A 13,084-nucleotide genomic window follows, 5' to 3' on the forward strand; every position below is an offset into this window, starting at 1 on the left:
GTGAGCCCAGCAAGGATATTGGTTGGGCTCCTCCTGCTGTTGTGCTCCTCTGTGGGTGTGCAGGCAAGCATTTATCACATAACCTAATTGTTGATAATAACCATTCTCTCCTTTTTCCAGCCAAATCTAGCGAATTTGTTTTTCTTGAGTTGTCCCGACCACTCACTGAAGAAGAAGAAGCCAGGCTGTCTGAATTAATTGCAGACATAAGCAAGAAGAACAGAGCACCGGATCTCCCTGAATTTTTATCTTTGAAGCAAGCCTTACCCTTGTTTAAGGACCTGTCTCCTGAAGAAAGCTCTTTTATGAGTTCCAGTAAAGATCTACTAAAGCAATGTGTGACAAAAGAGAATACCTCATATGCTCATGAGCCTGCATTTCAGGTTAGTGAGTAGCTGTTGCTTGATTCATCACTACTTGTTGGTATTTGCATATTCCAGTAAGTTTTAGATCAGTTGGGTGCAGAAAATAAGTTTTATTTATCCATAGCATAAAAAACCAACACAAATATTATTTGTTATTTCTCACAAGAGGCAAGATTTGCAATGAACTAGATTGTATGCATGAAGGAATAATGTATAGACCTCATCTGTAAGTGGCAAATACTGAAGCTTTCAGTTCACTTATAGTTGCGTAAGCTTAGAACCAATAGGGATTCCCTGCCCTTGTGGTGTCTCCAGGGCAGCAATGTCAATAGCAGTGGAGCCATTTTTCAGTTGAGGCAGAAGTGAATGGGTGCAGCAGAGGAGGAGCTGTGTATCTTACTCATTCTAGACACCTCTAGACTTCCCTGTGGGGGCTTCATAGCTTGAAATGTTAAATGATTCCTAAGGCTGCTAAGGAGTTGGGGCTGTGCATGCTCCCTTTGAATAGTTAGATGTCTCAACACAACCCCACATCATTGTCAATTCAGATATTATTATATGTGTTTGTTCTCATCAGTAAAAAGCACAGAGACAACGCATCAATCGGTGTGAAACTTGGAACTTAAAAGTAAAGCTGCTCTGCTTCCCGTTCAAATCTGTATTGCTTCAAGGCGAATTGTTAACTAGATTTTTAAAGCTTCCAAGAATACACAGCTCCTAGTAAGGCAGTTTGATATTTGTCTTCCATCACCCTTTCAGGCCCTGTTTCTTCTCCAAAACTAATTCTGCCTCAGTTGGCTGAGTAATGCATATAAAAAGTTTAAGAGAGTGGTTAGAAATAGATGAAGACCTGTCACTATATTCAAGGGACATAGCTTTTTTTTTTTTTTTCTGTCTGAGCACTGGCATGTTTGTCTAAATGCTCGTTTAATAAGTAGTTATACTTCTGCATTCCAGCAAGGTTCCACTTCAGTGATGCAGTGTAGTCCTGTGGGCTTGAGGCTTGATTTTTGTGCGTTCTGTGTTACATATCAAGTTGTTTGATGCTTTTTATTATTGCTTTTTTTTCTGGTAGAAATCAAAACCAAAAGTGGCCAGGCCCAGTTACGCCCTTGCAAATAAGCAGAGTAGTGGTTGCTATTCTATCTCTCTGTCCTCTGCACTGAACGAAGAATGGAAAGAAGTAAGAGAAACTGGAGCAGTTAAGAAGTATGTATCTTTCATTTTAATGAGAAGATGAAGATAGAGCAAATTGATTTAAAAAGTTGATGGAATGAAAGCTCTGGCATGTTCGAGTTGATTTGAAAGTGTCATGTGAAAGTTGTTAATAGAAATTTAAAATATCATTAAATGTAAACGTACCTATTCCTGTTTCAGTCCTAATAGTTAACAAACAAGATGGATGTTACAGGATGAGAAGAAGAAGAATCTCATAGAAGTTAGGGAATACAAGAACTGTGACTGCAAGGTCATATCATGGATGCATCAGTGGGAGGGTAGGGACTTAGTGGCCTCTGTGAGTGTCCACTAAGTCCATATCACAGCAAAATGACTGCTAACTTAAGCTGAGTTTTTTTTTTCTCAAAAAATGTTTTCTTTCACTGTTCTGTTGCATTTGATCTATGTATAACTAGTTGGTCATACAGTTCACTAGTTATTACAGGCCCTTGGTTAACAAAAGACAAGCGAAAATAAGCACATGAGTGTGTAATGCAGCAAGCTAGTAACAGAGTGCTGACATGCCTAGTTCTGTATGCACTACCTTGTTAGTTAACGTACTTCTACTATGGCAAGTATTAGTTAAGTAAATTACTCTGAAGAACTCTTGCCTTATGCTCTCACTGTTTTTGCTGGCAGTTGTGTTTGTTTCTGTTTAAGAGCTTTTCTGCAATAGCACAAATGCTCAGTTTGTGATCTAAATTAAGTAATATGGTTGTTAATCTAGACCTTTTTTATACATTGTAAGTGTTGAGGTAACTAGGGTAGTTTCAAACCACTTACAGTACATATGTTGTATGGTGCATAAACCCAAGTTTCTTGCCTGAGAATGGGGGAGTCCTTACTGGAGTCCTAATGAACAGAAAATTACTGTTCATTCATACCTTTTGAGAGTATGTCCCCTAGTATTTCTTCCCATTTTGTATAACCATTTTTAAATTACTTTTATCAAAAGAAAAAAAAAAGGTGAAGGTGAAAAATAGTTTCCTTTTTAAAAGCTTTCTCAAAATTCTAGTGTTCTAGTGTGCAGTGTAAACACACAATTTCATAAACACTCTTAGTATTGGGTGGAGGGCTTTTGAGGTAGTTAATGGTTTTAAGAACTAGCATTTGTTTTCTAGAAACTATTTTCCATGTAGAACAGCCATACTAGGAAGTGTCAAGTAAAACAGTAAAACGTTTTTTTTTCCTGTTATAATGTGATTTTTGTTTTCTAGTCTGATTGTTTATCCACCCCCACCTGCAAAAGGAGGACTAGGAGTCACAAGAGAAGATCTAGAGTGCTTAGAATATGGAGAGTTTCTTAATGATGTCATCATCGATTTCTATCTTAAGTAAGTAATCAGAGACTTAATTCTCCCCTTCTTCCTCAGACTTGATCTGGACTTAAATGTAACTGTAAATATCAGTCACTAAATATGCTATAACAGTTTAAAAAGAAAACAGTATGATGACGTGGTAAGTTTGGCTTTTTTAAAAGTTTTTGTGTACTCTTAGCAGTTTTATCTGTTTCAATTTCATTCTCGTTGGCCCTCAAAAGGGCTGTGATACAATCTAGACAGAAAAGCTGGAGAAGAAAAAAGGCTGCATGGGGACCTCACAGAACAGAAAGTGCTGAGCAGTTTTCATCAGGCAATTGAGCGAAGCAGAGGGTCTGTACTAGGTAGTTTATTTACTACGTTTGCATGAAATTAAGTATTCTCAGCTATTCTTTGCAAGAGTTCAGGGATTCTTCTGATACATGGCTCCTGCAGAAAGGAACATAGCTAATACTTCTTGAGGAAGTTGTGGTTGCCTTACCAGCTTCATGCCATCCTACTTAAGTTACTTGTGAAAGAACTGGCATTGTAGGCCACCGTTCCTTAAAGCTGAGATTCATTTTCCTTGTGCTGACTTAAACCTAAGCAGAATTCTGGCTTTTTTGAAGGTTGTCTGCAAGAATTTCATTTAGCTTGGCATCCAGCATGTCAGTAGTAACTGTAACCAATAACAAGCCAGATAAAACTTCTAGCCTAAAGGAATGGGAAAGGAAACGTGTACCAGAGTGTTTTGATGTAGTTTTACAGTGAAGCCTTCCTGTATTCTGTTCTAAACTAAAATAAATCACGTAGTGTGACCCTTGCAATAGCTAAATCTCCTACTTACCAGAAAAAGGAGATTTGAATAAGGAATTTAATGCAATTATTGCAGAAAGCCCTCTGCTTTTTAAATTTCTTAAACTTCTTCCCATATTGTCAGTTTTCATTGAGTTGCGAGCTGTATGATAGATAAATGACAGTGTTACATAAGTCATCAGGTGAAGCTGGAGGCACCTTGTGTAGTGTGACTAAAATTTTGAGAGCTTTGGCCTTCTAGGATTACAGAGTAAACACTCAAGATAATGTTGACAGTAAAATGGTCAACAGTAAAATAATAAAAACTGAGTTCCTGAATGTATGTCTCAACTTTCACGTGCATAACCTGTAAAAGTAAAATGGACAATTTCTACTACTAACCTGTTCTATGCTTTTTGAAAATGCAGAAGTATAACACTGCATAGGCTTATATTTGGCCAGATTTTTAATTGTGGCTTAGTTGAAAAGCCTAGAAACATAACTCTGAAAATAAATGTAGCAGCACTGATACCAGAGCACAAACCTGTGATAAAAGTACCTGTGTTCTTAGTAGCTGTTTGGGTTTTACATGGTGTCCATCCATGTGCCTGTTTACAATAGAGCAGACAGAAAAGTTTGGCATGATTAGCAGCTATGAAGACAACTGATAATAAGTATAATCTGAGTTTGCTAAATAATTAAAATAATTGTTCTTGTTTTTATCAGTAATGATACTTTCTAGAAAGGGAATATAACAATTTCCTTCTTTTTTGTTTGGTAGATACCTGTTGTTGGAGAAGGCTCCAAAACATCTTGCTGAACGTACACACATATTTAGCAGCTTCTTCTATAAGTGCCTGACCAGGACAGAAAAGAACTCCGAGGGAGATCCCAAAGTTTCGTAAGTTAATTTCAGTTGGCATACTGACCAGAAGTAAGCTATTTGTTGCTGCTATTCAGATGTTCAACAAGATTGTCCCCAAATTAGCACATAAAACAGTAATCAGTGTTCTCCAAAGGACTAGTGGTTGAATGTTGTAGCTCCCTATTTAAGCATTCTTGTGTTTTTCATTAAAATCTGTACGCAATTTGTACAGAGTAGGAATAAAAGTGTTATCACCTTTCTCCAACTTTGAGAGTCTTCGCTTTAGGCAATTACTTTACAGGTTTTGATGATTTTATTATAAACTCAGAGTTTTGCAAGGTACCACGTAATTTTAAGAATTTGTACATCTAGAAATATTTTTGCATTTACCACATAATTCATGCTACATATTAGTAATAAATTACTGTCCAGTATTTTACTAAGAATTTTTTCTTGCACATCAACTGTATACATACGGATTTTTTTAAACTTTAACATGCCAGAGTTGTACAGTTTCACAAAAAGTTGTCAATAAGAGCTTAAGAACCCTGTATTGCTTTGTGCTTCCAGCTAAGTCTGTAGAAGGGGTGGGACTGTCTCTAGCACGCTTGCAGTGCAGCTTCTTGGAGTGATCGTCTGCCAAATGTTTTCATATTGTTTTCATCACTCCACTTGTCAAAGTTTTGTTGTTTTTTTTTATCCCTGATCTGATTTTTTTTCTATTAATGAAGTCCCCATTTTTTTCATTCTTTTGGTGAACTAGGGCACTTGCAGAAAGAGGGGTGCCATCTTGTTTCTGTGTCACAGTCATTGCTGGGTGAAAGCTATGTTAAAGGAAAAATGCGACTTCTCAAGTATTTTCAAAGAAGTCTCAAAAATACAAGAAGTTGTGCTTCTAAGAATGTCTCCCATCAGTTTAAGTGCCTGTCTTCTGACCCTGAATGTTCTGGGGTGGAGACAAAATGGTCCGTGTTAAGAAAGCTATTGTGCCTTGGTCTGATTCCTTTTACAAGGCTGGACTGTCCATAGCCTTCTCATGGAACTAGACTGACACGTAATTCACTGTATTTCAAGGCCTGTAGCCGTTCTTGATCAGGAGATACATTTGGAAATTCTAGTTTTGTGTTTGGGTTTAGTTACTTGGGCTTAAAGTCCTGCTGGTATATTTTTTCTGTCAGAGAAATATCAAGAACAAATGGAAAAAGCATATAGGCATTGGGAATATGTAGGAGTGCTAATCCATGTACCTCAGTCTAGCTGAAAAGAACAAAAGTGAACAGTAATTGTCATTTGGTTTCTGCAGAGCGGCACAAAGAAGACACAAAAGAGTAAGAACATGGACTCGCCACATAAACATCTTCAATAAAGATTATATCTTTGTGCCTGTGAATGAGGAGTAAGTCTCTGTGTTTTAGATACCTTTTCTGATATTTAAAGACTTAAATATTTGAATGTTGTGATGATATAAAGATTTATGGCGGTAGACTTGGATAATTGGAAATGAGCACATTAGATTTTGAAGAAGTAATAGCAAAGTGTGGAATGAGTAATTTTGAAGTCTTTTCAAAAGTTATTTATTAATTATAATTTTCAGTAAACTATTCATATTTTTTCTTGGTTTTACTGCAAATTGCTTTTATATATTTCAAAATAAATTGCATATCATTGTGACGATTCCCATGCAAGATTTATTTCCATAAAGAAATCCCAGCAACTCATGGTGTTATTGGTAAAAGGAGCAGGAGGAGTACTGTACCTAGGCCTGGCTGAATAACTGTCCTGCACGTGGAAGCTCCAGCAAAGCTGAATAGTAAATGAGAGTTTCATACGTTAAATGGCTGCAGAAAAAGATAAAGCTAGAGGCATGCCACACCCTCAGCTATATTCAAAGCTGAGATTACCATCAGAGATTATTTTATTACCTTATTTTATTTACAGTGGGGTGGATGATAAGGGAATTATAGTTTGCTGTGGAAGAAATTAATTTTTGGAGTTACACCATAATGCAAGGTAAAAAGTGATTGAGAGGATTTGTGTGTGATGCCATGAAGTAACATTGCAACACCAGTTACGTGTTGTCCAACAGTTGTCTATGAGCTCTCAATGTTATAAAAGTTTCTCATATCCTTTTCAGAACCAAATGTTATAGAATTTTGACATTTTTCCCCCCTCTCCCCATTGCTGGGCAGGTCTCATTGGTACATTGCAGTTATCTGTTTTCCTTGGTTAGAAGAAGCTGTATATGAGGAGTGTCCCCATCAGAATTCACTTCAACTATCTCCGCTTCAGTCAGAGAAGGAGAGTGAGAACACTGTAACTGCTTCGGTGTTGGCTTTTCCTGAAGAAGAAATGGATGCAAACAGAAGTTTATTCTCAAAAGGTAAATAACCTAGAAGAAAATTATGTTAAGTTTTGTATAGTTCTAATAGTTTCTTAATCCTTGAGGGAGAGATATAATATTTCACAAAGTATCTTTCATGTTAAGATAGATGTAATATGTTTTTGTATTACCATGCATAGTAAGGATTGCACTGCATTCTTTTTGCCTGCAACTCCAGAAAATAATGGAAGGGACATGTAAAACAGTGGCTCAGATCCCATCGTGGGTGGATAGTTCTTGGGTTTCAGTAAGAACTTTATCAGGAAGGGACGCCCATAGTAAATCTGCTATTCAAACATTCAGAAGGGAAGGAAAATTAGTTTATATTTTATTCTGTTTTTGAATGCTAATAATCATGAATTTGAAAATGAACATTTTTCAGTTAGGAAATCTTTTCTTAAGACTTAATACGTTTGTTCTTTTGTACTAGGTGGCAATGAAATTGCTGCTTCTGCCTCAGCCCTGGATTTAGGTATTTCTAAAGTAAGTGCCTTTCTGTGCTGACAGAGGAAACATATTACTCTATTTCTGAAGGCTCTGAGACTTGACCAATGATTTTGCATTATCCTTTTTGCAGCTGCTGTTGTTATTTGCATGGCCTGCAGCATGTGCAAGGCACTTTGAATTAGCCTGGCATCTTCCTTTACCTATCTATGTTGTCTGTGTTATGGTTTCACATTTTAAAAAATCATTTCTTAGCAGTTTCTCTCTTTCTGAAATGGGAGTCTTTCTGGCTTTACCTTTAAATCTGTAAAGACACTTGGGTTTATACTTGTTGTAAGTTTTATAAGGTTAATTTTATTTTCTCTTCTCCCAGATCTCCCTGAGTAGTTCCAAAAGGCAAATTTGTAAAAGGTATGTTTCTGTTTTCATAGTACTTTTGTATCATTAAAGGGCTTATTAAGAAATTCTGCAGTGATTGATTCAGCTCTTTGTCATACAGCTACAAACGTAGGGACTTGTCTGGTTTTTGTTTGTTTGTTTGTTTTTGTGTATTTGTTCAGCTATTAATGCTCTTGTTAAGCCGTATTGAAAAAAAAAAATCTTTGTGTTGGTAGTAGAAGACTTAACTGATCTTTTTGTTGTTGTTTACAGGCCTTGTATACTGATTTTTGATTCTTTGAAAGCTGGTTCTGTGCAGACCACAGTTCAGGTTTTGAGAGAGTAAGTAACTACAGTTTCTATTAATGAGAAAGAGATGCTGCTGGTCATATTTCTATGTTCAAAATGCTTTTCTCTATAAAGATGTATATTTCTGTTGCTAAAAGAAAACCCATAAACAGCCACAACAATGTTGTAACAGCATTACAGAGATTTGTGCCAGAAACCTGTCTTTGTTCTGCAACCCTAGGTATAATGCAAAAATTGTAAAGTGAACAGTCTTTTTGAAATTGCAAGTAAATAATAATTAAAAGTAGTTTTTTCCCCTCCAGTTCAGCAATGGAAGGTGTTTTTAAGATGCCATACCAATGCTAAATACAGTGGGATAATCACCTTTATTGACCAGCTAGCCATGCTGCGTTGAATGCATCCCAAAATGTAGTTTACCCTGGCTGTAGTTACCTGTAGTTTACTTTGGCTGCTGGGGCACCTTGTTGGCTCATACTGAGCCCGCTGTCAGCCAGCACCCCCAGGTCCCTCTCTGCACAGCTGCTCTCCTGCCACTCGTTTCCCAGTCTCTACCTGTGTTCGGCATTACTCTGTCCCAGGTGCGGCATCTGGCATTCACCTTTCAAGAACTTCATGCTGTTGATGATTGCCCAATGGTCCAGTCTATCTAGATCCCTCTTGCAAGGCCTCTCCTCCCTCCAGAAAGTCAACATCAACTCCCAGTTTAGTATCATTGGCAAACTTGCCACTCCTGCATCCAGATCACTGATAAAAATGTGAAAAACAGCCCTAGAACTGAGCCCTGGGGAACACCACTGGTGATCAGCTGCCAGCCAGATGCAGCCCCATTCACTACGAGTCTTTGAGGCCTACCGTGGAGCCAGTTCATCATCCAGTGTAGCGTGTACTTGCTCATCTCACAGTTGGACAATTTGTGCAGAAGGATACTGTGAGGTGACAGTATCAAAAGCCTTAGTAAAATCCAGAAAAATATATCCGCTGCTTTCCCTTTGTCCACTAAGCAGGTGATCTTATCATGGAAGGATATCAAATCACTGAGACAGGACTTTTCTTTTGTGAACCTGTGTTGACTGGGCTTGATGATTGTGTTATCCTTTAAGTGCCTTTCAGTGGTAACCAGGGTAATCTCCATAATTTTTCCAGGTATTAAAGTTAAACTAAGAGGTCTGTAATTTCCAGGGCCTTCTCTTGTGTTCTTCATGTAAATTGGGATAACATTGGCTAGTTCACAGTCTCAGAGGACCTCCCCAGACTCCCAGGACCTTTGGTATGTAATTGAGAGGGGTCCTGCTATAACATCTGCTAACTCCCTCAGTATTCTGGGATGAATTCTATTAGGCCCAGTGGACTTGAGAACATTCAGCTGATACAGCCAGTTCCTTACAGTTTCAGTGTCAATAAATGGGAAGTCGATGCACTCAGTCGATGGTATTATGTAAAGGCTATAATGGTGCAATTATAACTGAAGTTATTCGAAAGGTGAATTCTAAATTTTTAATGGTCTAATTTTTTTAGGGTAGAAAAATACTGCTGGCTTCTTAGGATGAACCCAAGAAAAATCTGGGTGATAGCCAGGAAAGACTACTTGAATTCTTCCTTAAGCTCAGTTTTTAAAACATCGTAGTATCCTAAAAGCTTGAAAAAACTCGGTGCAAATGACTTTTTTTATTATTTTAAATAATTCACACATATTTTCCACTTTGTGTATTGTATTATTATGTGGTAAAGCTGCATCTGAGTGTGATAGAATATTAAGTAGTGGAAATTTTGTTGTTCCTTGTATGAATTTCTTTGGCAGATTCTGTGAAAGAAAATGATTAAAGCTATTTTAGCATTTTGTCCAAATATGGAACAAGATGGAGAAGCATTTTGTTCAAAATGTGTTGTCCAAAGTATTTTGTTCAAATATGGGACAATATGGAGAAGTATCCCAAAATGCATTGAACTTAGTCTTTTTTTTTTTTTTATAGGTACCTTGAAGTGGAATGGGAAGCTAAACGAAAAACACGTCGGGAATTCAGTAAATCAACAATGATTGACTTCTGTCCCCGAGTGCCTAAACAAGATAACAGTAGTGATTGTGGGGTGTATTTGCTGCAATATGTGGAAAGCTTCTTCCAGGTACTAATGGAAGCTACCTTCCCTTTTCCCCAAAATTACCTCAATCATCTATTTCTTAGGGTAATACTCAGATAGAAAACTTGATGCTCAGCCTCTAAAATTGTCAAAGGCATCTGAGGAAAAGATAAAACCCATTCTTCATGTAGTAGCAGGGTGTCTTTGTATCTGGAGCACAGACAATTTCTCCTGTGTTTCTTAGGCAGGCTTTTCTGACTCCGTGGTTTAATACTGCATTTACATTGAAACATTTAAGATCTGTAACTATATGGATGTATTTGGATCCTATGTAGTTTACACATTTCTGGCCTACAGGTGGTACAAAGACGTATTGCCTGTGCAGGTCCTCTTGTAGCCTCTTGAACTTTGTTCAGCTTTCCCATTTGCCTTTGACTGTCTCTGTGCAGACAACTGCTTCTGCAAAGAGGAGGTGGGATCCTGAAGAGAGAATGCACAGAGCTAAGGGAGCCTCTCTTTCCTGTTCAGCACATACCTTTAAACATCTGCAGCCACTGGGCTTCAGACATTGTCTTTAGAATCTCCCAACTGTTCCTCCCTCTGATCAGTTCACTGCCCTCTTGCTCTGTCCTTGGAATGGCTGACCTTGTCTTATGCTTATATCTGTGGTCCGCATTCTGGCTGAGAGTTCTGTACATGGAAAGCCTGGCGTGAGGCATTGGCCAACGGACGGATTTTCTTCTGCAGTAGAACAGGTCGCCTTTCCAAAGCACCTCTATGTTAATGCATACAGTGTGTAGAATAAATTGTTGCACAGGTTGCCCAGAGGAAACATTCAGAAGCCATCTTGATACAGTCACAGAATCACAGAATGGTTTGGGTTGGAAGGGACCTTAAAGATCATCCAGTTCCATCTCCCCGCCCTTCCCTTCCATGGGCATGGACACCTTCCACTGGATCAGGTTGCCCAAAGCCCCATCCAACCTGGCCTTGAACACCTCCAGGCATGGGGCATCCACAGCTTCTCTGGGCAGCCTGTGCCAGTGCCTCATCACTCATTCACGTGAAAAATTTCTTCCTAATGTGTATCTAATCTAAACCCTACCCTCCTTTAGTTTAAAACAAGTTATCCCTTGTCCCACCATTACACTCCCTGATAAAGAGTCCCTCCTCAGCTTTCCTGTAGGCCACCCTTAAGTACTTGAAGGTCACTGTAAGGTCTACCTGGAGCCTTTTCTTCTCCAGGCTAGTTAACCCCAACTCCTAGCCTGTCTTCGTAGGAGAGGTGCTTCAGCCCTCTGATCATCTTCATGACCCTCCTCTGGACCTGCTCTAACAGGTCTATGTCTTTCCTGTGCTGGGGGCCCCACAGCACTCCAGGTGGGATCTCACAAGAGCAGAGCAGAGGGGGGCAATCAGCTCCCTCACCCTGCTGACCACGCTGCTTTTGATGCAGCCCAAGATACGGTTGGCTTTTTCTGGGCTGCAGGCACACCTTGTTGACTCATGTTGAGCTTTTCATCCACCAGTCCAAGCCCTTCTCTGTGGTTCTCATCTCTATCTGCTCGTCACCCTGCCTATATTTGTGCTTGGGGTTGCACCAGCCCAGGTGCAGGACCTTGCATTTGGCCTTGCTGAACGTCATGAGGTTCTCTCAGGCCTGTCCAGGTCCCTCTGGATGGCATCCCTTCCCTCCAGCGTGTCGACTGCACCACACAGCTTGGTGTCATCCGTAAACTTGCTGAGGGTGCACTCAATCCCACAGTCCATGTCACTGACAAAGGTGTTAAACAGCACCTGTCCCAAACTGACCTGGTCTCCACATGGGCCTCGAGCCATTGCCTGTGAGTCTTGGAGTGCAACCAACCCACCAATTCCTTACCCCCGAGTTGTCCATCTGTCAAATCCATGTCTCTTCATTTAAGAGACACTGATGTTGTGCAGATCCTGGGCAACGTGCTCTAGTTGTCCCTTCTTGAACAGGGAGTCTGAACCAGATGACCTCCAGAAGTCTCTTCAAGCCTTATCCGTTCAGTGATTCTTTGATAGAGTGCCTGAGCTATTGTGTAGGTGGAAGACAATTTTTTATTTTTACCAAAGCTTCTGAGCTTCCCGTTCTCTAACAGCGTGGTTGTGTTCTCATTGCAGAAGCAAGGCCAGGTGGTTGTAGTTTGTTCTAAACATGGCTTATAGACCACACATCATGATGTGGTTTCTCACTGTTTTTTTTCAATTTATTGTATACTTTATTCACAGGAAGGAGAAGGTGAAATATAAACATGGTAAAAGAATGACAAGGGAAAGAGGAGCTAAAAAAAAAAAATTACTTTGGCAATTGAGATGTGGTATTGTGGTCTTACTGCCAGAGCTACCATCTTCCATCCATTTAAATTTACTATCCTCTTTTGTTCCAAATTTTCCCCTCTCATGGCCTGCTAGACCTGCTAGCGATGTTCTTGCTTCTTTGTTCTATTCTATCAGACAGACCAGCTCATGACAATAAAAAACATGCGTGAGGCCACAGAACCTCTTCTTGCTTGGCTGCTGTATGCTTGACCCTTCCCAATAGCGTGATCGTACACATCTTGTGAATGAAGTGCGCGTGTCCAGTTGTATCAGAGTACTTGGAAGCAGCCTTGAATATGAGCTTATACTGAAGTATCTTTAAGAGAAATGATGTGTTTTGTGTTTACCATGAGTAGCTTGTGGTTTGTATGAATATGATTACCATGAAGGAACCAGAATGTAACTTTGAGCTCTGTTACTATGTCTTGCGGTAACTTGTTTGTGCATGCTTGGTCTCAGCAGTAATGGAAGGCTTTGAAAATCTTTTTGAAGGTCACTCTAGGAAACTCAAACTGTGAAGGGATGCAAGACACGGACTCCTGATAGCTCTTGAACAGGAGACGTTTATTGCCCTTTTTCATTACTACATATACTTTCCCCGTAGCCCCAT

The 13,084-nt window shown here is 39.3% G+C and overlaps 1 protein-coding gene across 13 annotated transcripts in view; it reads left to right on the top strand.

Moving 5' to 3' along the window:
* Positions 1 to 13,084, top strand: part of SENP7 (SUMO specific peptidase 7) — a 54,961-nt gene that overhangs the window by 39,397 nt on the left and 2,480 nt on the right. For 12 of the 13 annotated variants that reach the window (XM_067002848.1, XM_067002863.1, XM_048057998.2 and 9 more), the window contains 10 exons: positions 121 to 383; positions 1,441 to 1,574; positions 2,801 to 2,917; positions 4,458 to 4,577; positions 5,845 to 5,937; positions 6,731 to 6,921; positions 7,352 to 7,404; positions 7,739 to 7,776; positions 8,017 to 8,085; positions 10,023 to 10,173. In XM_067002848.1, coding sequence (XP_066858949.1) covers positions 121 to 383; positions 1,441 to 1,574; positions 2,801 to 2,917; positions 4,458 to 4,577; positions 5,845 to 5,937; positions 6,731 to 6,921; positions 7,352 to 7,404; positions 7,739 to 7,776; positions 8,017 to 8,085; positions 10,023 to 10,173 — 1,229 coding nt within the window. Of the gene's footprint in view, positions 1 to 120; positions 384 to 1,440; positions 1,575 to 2,800; positions 2,918 to 4,457; positions 4,578 to 5,844; positions 5,938 to 6,730; positions 6,922 to 7,351; positions 7,405 to 7,738; positions 7,777 to 8,016; positions 8,086 to 10,022; positions 10,174 to 13,084 lie in introns of those variants that run through there. The other variant, XM_048058005.2, reaches the window with a different exon arrangement.

The sequence above is a fragment of the Anser cygnoides genome, chromosome 1 (genome assembly GCF_040182565.1).
Source record: "Anser cygnoides isolate HZ-2024a breed goose chromosome 1, Taihu_goose_T2T_genome, whole genome shotgun sequence".
NCBI lineage: Eukaryota > Metazoa > Chordata > Aves > Anseriformes > Anatidae > Anser > Anser cygnoides.